Raw genomic sequence first — 8,874 nt, 5'->3', positions numbered from 1 at the left:
TGATGAGCAACTATTGGCAATTTCCATGAAAGAGGTTCCATGGTTCATAGATTTAGAAAATTTTCTTGTGTGTGGAATCATTCAAGATGAGTTCTCTTCAAACCAGAGGAAGAAGCTCAAACGGGATTGTCAAGATTATTATTGGGATGAGCCATACCTTTTCCGGATTTGTAAGGATGGGGTGATTAGAAGATGTTTATCGGAAGAATAGCAAGGTGAAATTCATGGGGCTTGTCATTCTTCGCGATATGGTGGTCATCATGGCGGATGAGAACGACAGCCAAAGTGCTTAGTTGTAGTTTTTATTGGCCCACACTTTACAAGGATACAAGTGAGTTAGTGAAAAGATGTGATGAATGTCAATAGGCCGGTGGAATCTCAAAGAAAAATTAAATGCCTCTCACAACCATTTTAGAGATTGATATTTTTGATGTGTGGGGTATTGAGTTCATAGGACCTTTTGTGCTCTCTTGTGGAAACACCTACATCTTGGTTGCGGTGGATGATGTGTCCAAATGATAGTCATTTTTTTAAAGAAAATTTTCACAAGGCTTGGTACTCCGCGTGCAATTTAGTGATGGGGGGTCACACTTTTCCGACAAGTCTTTCAACTCTTTACTTAGAAAGTATGGTGTTTCTCACAAAACGTCATAACTCCCTATCACCCATAAGCTACTGGGAATGTGGAAATCTTCAACCGGGAGATAAGAGTATCTTGTCGAAAATTGTGAATGCTAATCAGACGGATTGGTCCAAGAAGCTTGATGATGCATTATGGGTTTATCAGACGACTTACAAAACACCTATCGAAATGTCTCCATACCGATTAGTGTTCGAGAAAGCTTATCATCTTCCGGCGGAACAAGGTCACCAGGCAATGTGCGCTCTAAAGAAGTTGAATCTTGATTGGGATGTAGCCGCTAGCTTGAGGATTGCACATTTGAATGAATTGGATATGTTCTGGTACCATGCCTATGCAAGTTCATCCTTGTACAAAGAAAAGATAAAATACCTTCATGACAAATATATTTTGAACAAAGAGTTCAAAATGGGTGATCTTGTATTGTTGTTTAACTCAAGGTCGAGGATGTTTTCATGGAAGCTAAAATCCAAGTGAAGTGGTTCTTTTGAAATTGTGGGTGTGACACCTTTTGGTGCATTAGACTTGAAGAATAAAAACAATGAAGTATTTGGAGTCAATGTTCACCGGGTGAAGCACTACTTAGGCAAGTTTGGAGATAGCACGTGGTGGCGGTCATTCACTCCATTTGAGAGTTTTTTGGGTCGTGTCGCGACGTTAAATCGGGCGCTTCTTGGGAGGCAACCCATGTTCTTTTCCTTTTTATTTTGTAGGCTTTTCCTTTTTGTAGTTAGGTGTTATTTGTGTTCTAACTTGATTTGAAGTGTGCTACAAGGATGAGTGTCACATACAAGAACAGTGGAAGAAAATATGGCAAAGTTTTCAAAGGAACGCAAACCGTATTTGATTTGTACAGACCATATATTTGTTGGTGCTATAGAAGATGAGCATTGTGGTCGTATATTATTCTTGCAGACCACACAATTGAAATGTCAAAATACCAACTCTCTAAAGTTTAAGCTTGTTAGTGCGGAGGTCGATCTACGACCGCACGTGAAATCAGCGGTCGTACCAGAAAATGTGCAGATCGTAGAATGGGTTGTGAGAATGTTCATAAAGATGGTATGGTGCAGACTGCACATCAAAATGTGTGGCCGCACTCGTCTCTTCTCCCTTCTCAAATATGTTGGTATAAATAGAACTTTAGACCTCATTTGACCCTTTTCCCACTTTGAGCATAACATTGTTACCCTCCCAATATTTCTTGGAGATTTCAACTATCCACTCACGTAGCCACCTCTATTATTCACTCACTGCACTCACTCTATCTGAAAATGGTTTGATCAAGAGGCTGAGGCGATACTACAAAAAGAAGAGGTGAATCTTCTTGGTCTCTACGCAAAAGTGCCTTACCCCTTGGTCATCCCAAGACGATCCGAAAGAAAAACACAACCGGGCAGAGGGAGAGGTGCAGACCTCTCTGAGTTTATCTCTTATGTCCCATCTAGGAGTCTTCTAGACATTGATGAGTCTCAACAACTGGATGCAGACAGCTACTGCAAAGTTGTCTGACTTGCCTAGTACTGTTGCAGCGCATTCCACTTAACAAGCACCACAAGCCCCTATTGACATTAAGGAGACATTGAAGAAGATTTTGGACAACCAAAAGACTATTATGGACACATTGGTGCAGCACGAGTCAGTTATTGAGGAGCTGAGAAAAGAAGTAAAGAAGATGAGGAAGTCCCATGTAAGCAGGAAATAAGGGGACAAGCTCTGGAGATAGGTGACTAAACTTTCTACAAATGGCGACCTTCCCTTTGAAATGTTGCTTGACCCACACCAGTCTGCCCCATATCCTTCAGTACCATCTGCACTGGTAGCACCAGCTGGCCAGTCTGACAAACCAGACCTTGTTGCCGACACTGCTGAGGCAGTGCGTGCGATGTTTGACAACCCAACCATGCCTAGATTTGATGATGATGAGTTCCAGTTAGCTGGCCCTAAGGGAGATGCCATTGGTGGGGACACCAAGATGTCTAACGATCCTTAGGGAGTTTTCTTCAACCTCTCCTCTTTTACTCTTATTTTTCTAAGCATTGGGGACAATGCTTATTTTATTCGGGGAGGGGGGTGTGGAATTTATTTGACACATCGGTACACTTTGATACATTTGGTCTGTAATAATTTGATGACACTCTTTCTTTTTTTATTTATATTGACCTATCTCTTCTCTCTTCTCTTATGTATAATTATCTCTTTTTAGTAGTATTGTTCATTAGCTTCTTTATCTTTTCAATATTAGTTCTTGTTTTTTTAAGTAGCTTCTTCTTTTTTATGCTTTAGTAGATAATAAGTTTTGGTTTTCTTAACGTCATGGTTCTTTCCAAAGGTAGTTGTTGTGTGAACCGGGTGGCCTGTCCCAATGATGGATGGCATGACAATATTCTTAAGGGAATAAATCAGTTTTTTGTGTTTAGGTAATAATAGTAGTAAAAGTAATGAATAACAATACCTAATCAAGTCATTCTCGAAGAGTTAATCATTCTTCATTTGGTACCAACACATTTAACTACGTGCTTATGGTTGGAGACAAGGTTTTTGAAAGAAATAGCTCTGGTTAGAGACTTTGTGACTCTTGAGTTGACTTTGGTAATCATCGAACGGTTTAATTGGACCATAGTGATCTTTAAACTTGAATGTGGTCGTTGTAGGATCTCGACTCTATCCTCTTTTAAATATAGTTGCGTGAGGGGTGAGATGAATTGTTGCTAGTCCAAGTATACATGCGAATGGTCTAGAAGTTGCCCCGAATATGTTTCAAGCCGAAATTCTAAGTTTTGCTTGGTTTGAGAGGTGATTGTAGCCTTTCCTTGGCCCGTTCGAGCTTTTTATTGCCAACCAATGTCGTTATCTCTATTCAACCCCTTTGAGCCTCTAGCCTTTCTCATTTAATAGCCAAGCAATAAGCCTTTACTCATTTTGTCGTGACCCTCTCTTGGCACCCGGACTTTCCTTAATACTCTTGTGAAACAAGTGACTTAAAACATAAGTTTGGGAGAGAGATTAGGGCTGGGCATATATCGGGTATAACCGATAGCCCGAACCGAAAAAAACTTATTGGGGTATCGATATCGAGTTATTGGGTTAACGATTTAGTGTTTTTTCACTATTGGGTTATCAGTTGGGGCCTCGTTTGCCTAGTTTCTTAACGGGTTAACCGATAAACCAAAAAGATTCAATAAAATTATGATTTTACCCTTAAGTATATAAATACATCTAGGGCTTCATTCTCTCTTTTTCTCCCAATTTTTCCAGCCGCAATCAAGATTGAAGTTTCACAGTTCACTCTTTAGACTCTGATTCAGTTCTTCTTCAAAATTAAATTTTTTGGCAGAAAACAAAAAAAAATGTTATTTATGTTCATGTTACCTGCACAAAAAGAGAAAAGAAATTATCTCTACGAAAAGAGAAGGCAAGAAAAGAAAAAGAGCAAAAAGAAAGATACAAAACGTGAATAAGTAGATGGGTTGATGGATTCAAAAAGAGATAATGATCCCTAACATGAATGATCAAAAAGTGATAAAAACAATGAAATGAACAAAAAAGTGTGATGTTAATGATGATGCCCAATTTTTTCTCATATATTTTTAATACATATATATACTTTCAAAATAACACATATGCAGTTATAAGCATGCATAAGCATTTTTATAATTTTTCTATAATTTTTAAAAGCTCTAATCAATTTATTTCTTCTCCTTTATTTATAAGATATCCACTAATTATCCTTCAAATTATTTTTTTGATAATTTGGTCATTTAAATTCATTATTTATACCATCATAATTGCTTAAATATTTTTTAGTGCATTTATATAATTGTATTTACATTTTTAGGCTAAATTGCACATCTTTGCAATAATAACCCATATTAATGTATAATTACATTATTGATGCATAAAAAGGTGTTTTATATTTTTAAAATGTTAAATAACTATTTCAAATCATTTTATTACACGAAAATATTTTTTATAACCCATTTACTATTTTTATAAATTATGTAACTATTAAAAGTGGTTATTTAAAATCTGGCCTATTGTTATTTCAATTTTAGCCCTATTTCAACATAATACTAGCCCAATTTCAAATTAAATCTATCCGGTCCAGACCCTGAAGACCCGATCCGGCCCCAAACCCTTTAATCTCGGCCGTTGATCATAAGATCAACGGCCACAAACATCCCTTACCTAAAATAACCCAAACGACCCCCCTCCCCCCAAACCCTTTCATTTCCACCATCTGCTGCCCTGAAATCCCCCTCTTCTCTCAAACGCTCTCAAGCTTAACCCTAATCAGACCTCAATGACACTCATCTATGGCTATCTATGATGATTTCTCGCTACCCCCCAGGCCTCTAATGGCCTCCCTCACGTTGGTATTGCCATTTACATGATCCTCAAGGGACCAGGGTCAGTTGGCTTTCATTTATGGACCCTTTCTCGCTTGTTTCAGACTGTTCCAGTGTGATTTCGATTAAGATCGTCCTATATTGACTATGATTTATGGGGTTTTAAGCATGTTTCTTCATCTCTATGTTGTTCACCTCGAAACCCTAATTTCTTTCTTCTGAACCTCTTAGATCTGTACAGATCTGAGATGATTTGGACTTGTTTCATATGAGTTTTACAACAACCTTGAGATTTTTTACAAGAATCGTATGATTTTTAAGTGATTTTTATCTTTTTCTAAACTAGGGTTTCTGGAAATTTCTGTTACAAAATGTTCGATGATTTTTGAGTGTTTGGTCTCCTGCTTCTCATGTGTTTTGACTGATTTTTTAAGCTTGCTACAACCTTAAATCGCTTGTACTAAAAGCCCTAATTTTTTGACGTTCTTCGTTTGGTTTCTGAGTACTGGTATATCGACTATGTTCTTGTTTTGGTTCTTGTGATTTCTATTTAGCCATTTGAATGTCTCGTGGTTTTCTTACCCTAACATGCCTCTACTGAGATTCTTAATTCAACTTTTCACTGATTCTATATGTTTGTGTTCATCCTGACTACTCATGTTAAGACCTATATCATTCTCCTTGAATCCTTGTCGATTTAACTATCTGTTTTGTTAAAATTATGTGTCGAATCCTGACTATTCATTTTTTACCATATTTTATCTGCTAAACTTGCTGACTCTTTCGTGATTTTCTCTCTAACAGATCCTTATTAGGGTTCTAACCTAATTTTTTCCGACTAAGTTCTATGTTTCTGTGAAATTTTACTTAGTATATTTTCTATTTATGGGAACGGATATATATTCTTTCTAGAAATCAGTATTACTTTGAAATTCTGGCTGATTCATTACTACATTGAAGATTGGTGTGCATATACTTTATTTGTTTCCTTGTTTATAACTTTAATTGGTCGTGTCTGCCTTAATTTCTTGCCCGTATAACTTTGGGATTCTTACTGATTCTTTACTTGGTATGGTTTGGTTCTTTTTGCCTTAATTAAACCCATGTTGTTACCATTTGGCTAATTGCCCCTAATTAAAGGAGTCTATTCTGAACTCCTTATATGATTGGATTCTGATTGCCCTTAATTGCTGATTTCTAATTCCTTTACCTATTTGACTCTACCCTCGAACTGCTATATAAGCACTCTCCTCTGCTACTTATGATATTCACTGGTCTAGCCGGCTGAAAGCCAAGGCTAAATATTGGAACTTCATCTGCTTTATATTTTGTACTCTTTTCTTCAACTGGTATGTCTTTAGTTAAGTTTTGAAATCCAAACCCTATGTGTTTCATTCCTGCACTAGTTCATCAGTTATGAAATCAACTTGTATTCCTATTTACTTCTTTGCTCAGCATGTCTAAACTCTCTCCTGTTCAATGTATGCTTTATATTTTGCACTCTTTCCTGCTTATTCCTTTGCCTAGCATGTCTAAACTGTATGTGTAATCCTGTTCAAGACATGTCAGGCTTTCTATATTACAACTGTGATCTATGTCTTAACTATTTAATGTCTATGACTAGCCTGCTAATGTCCCTAAGATCCTAAGTGTTTATGCAGTCTAGTTGACTATATGTTTCCTTTATACTCTATCCATGTACCCCAATGTGACTTTTATGTGTCCCAATCCCTTTATCCCCGTGTGAGATCTGTTTGTTAAGTATTTTCTGAATACGGATATTTTTTTATGACCAATTGATTGCCTGCTATTTTGGTACTCTTTTCAAACTGTCTTTTACCACCAAACTATTTCCTATTTCTGAAAAACCTTTTTTTACGTCTAAAGTCATCTCTGTACTATTTTTAAAACATTTTCAAAACTATGTCAAGCACTCACACTTCACTCTTAGAATACAAGGTTCTGCCCCTCTGATATGTGTACTACCTTGAGATCCTTAAGCTTTTTTTAGACTCTGGCATGTCAGAGCTGGACTTTTCACACTGCACCTAAATCAGTTATTGTTTGAGAAAAGGCCTAGGTGTGAGCACTGCCTGGGATCCTTGAGGTCCTTAAGGAACTCTGACACACCTAGACATGAAATTGGCTATGGAACTTTGGGCATTTGAGGCTATTGGAGGATTGGAAGTCATTTGGGCCTACTGCAGGATCCCTATAGACTAACTTCAGTTCCATTTATGTAAATTTTTCATTTAATTTCATTGGTCTGTAATAATTATTGTAAACAAACAGTGGGGTGATTAGTGAAAAGGGGAGGGTAGTTATATATATTGGGTAAATTGGGTAGATACCATGCTTATAGGGTCTATATGGATACAAATGTGTTTGTTATGTTTGCTTTACTTCCACACAATTAGAAACCATGTCTATAGGATCTAAATGGCCTTAATAATAGAGATCATGCCTAAAGGAATTAAAATCAGCTCTAATAGAAATCATGCCTATAGAACTTAAAACTAGTTTAGTTAAATAAATCAGTTCAAAATCGTGTTTATATATTCTGAATTGGCTTAATTAATTAATATGTCCATTTCTTTAATAAGTTTTCAAACACTACCTTAAAATTAATACTGCTAGAAAGCATGCCTATAGGATCTCAAGTTGTCGTTTAATAATCATGTTATTGTTTTACTGCATTCCTAATCAATATAGAACCATGCTTTTAGGACGTCGCTGTTATGCGTTTAGCCAAGCCTCTAGGGCGATTAAATCCTGCAACTATAAAACTGTGCTTTGTTATTTGAGATTGCTCAGATTTAATAGGTCTAAAATCAGTAGGCAGGCTAAATAGGTCTTTGACACTTCAGTCCTAATTCAATGTTGTATACTTCCTACTCGCCTAGATATCATGTTCTAAGATTTTTTACTTAAATACCTGAAACTGTTGTTTGAGACGTGCACTTACTTGTTATGTCTTGTGGAGGTAAATATGAGCCTTTAATTGTTCCCTCTTTATGTGAAGTCCTAATTGTTTTTGATTGACGCCTAGATTTTTTCTCCTTTAAATACCTTAGGATGGTCTAGAACTACCTAAAACTAGAAGTCCCAAATACCTACAGGGACATAAGGAAGGGATGGGTAGTTCACGCATAGGATACTTTTCAAGGTTGATAGAACACTTTAGGCTATGACCAAGGGAAGGGAATTGGGTAGTAAGGATATGATGACTATGCGCTAATGTCACGTGTAGCCCCTCATTGAGGAGTAATTATTGGGCATTGCATGGGGTGATCCTATAGGCTAACCAACCTAGGACCCATCTTCCCAATACTTGTTGCTCAAATAAAGTTTACTTTCCTTTATATATGTGTCACTTGTTCAAGCATTTTTCCTTTGCTTCATTACTTAACTTATACATGTGATTAAAAATGCCAAAACATGCATTTATTTGCAAGTATGTGTTTAAACTGTTTATCTGTTTAAATGACTAATTCACATAGTTTAAGTATGGCCGGGACCCATCGTTATGGACAGCAAGGGGTGCTTAACACCTTTCCCTCAAGGTTATTTCGAGCCCTTACCCTAACCTATGGTAATGCAAACTAGTCTAAGAGTTAATCGCTCTAGGTGCCCTAACGCACCATAATCTGTTAGGTGGCAACTCTTCAAAAACCCAATTCCCAAAAGAAAACGAGTTATTACCCCCATGAATGTCGAAACCTGGACTTTCTCCGCTGAGGAAAAGGGGGCTCGACAACATGTCGATTCTTCTGGGGATATTTTTAGGCTTTTACCATAATGAACTTATCTTTTGCGAATTAGTCCAAGCATGCTATATCCCACGTACCCTTTCCCCTTATTTGATTTTAATTGTCTATTTTTCAA

General features: G+C 37.0%; 1 protein-coding gene across 1 annotated transcript; it reads left to right on the top strand.

Annotated features, from left to right (window-relative positions):
* The first annotated feature begins 628 nt into the window (after window positions 1–628).
* Window positions 629–2,152, top strand: LOC107781680 (uncharacterized). The gene is made up of 2 exons (XM_016602416.1): window positions 629–963; window positions 2,089–2,152. Exons 1-2 carry the CDS (start codon window positions 629–631, stop codon window positions 2,150–2,152), a joined length of 399 nt encoding a protein of 132 aa, XP_016457902.1.
* Window positions 2,153–8,874: the final 6,722 nt, after the last annotated feature.

Source organism: Nicotiana tabacum, chromosome 3 (assembly GCF_000715075.1).
Source record: "Nicotiana tabacum cultivar K326 chromosome 3, ASM71507v2, whole genome shotgun sequence".
Taxonomy (NCBI): domain Eukaryota; kingdom Viridiplantae; phylum Streptophyta; class Magnoliopsida; order Solanales; family Solanaceae; genus Nicotiana; species Nicotiana tabacum.
The sequence above is the reverse complement of the archived record's forward strand: the minus strand, read 5'-3'. Positions and strand labels throughout refer to the sequence as shown.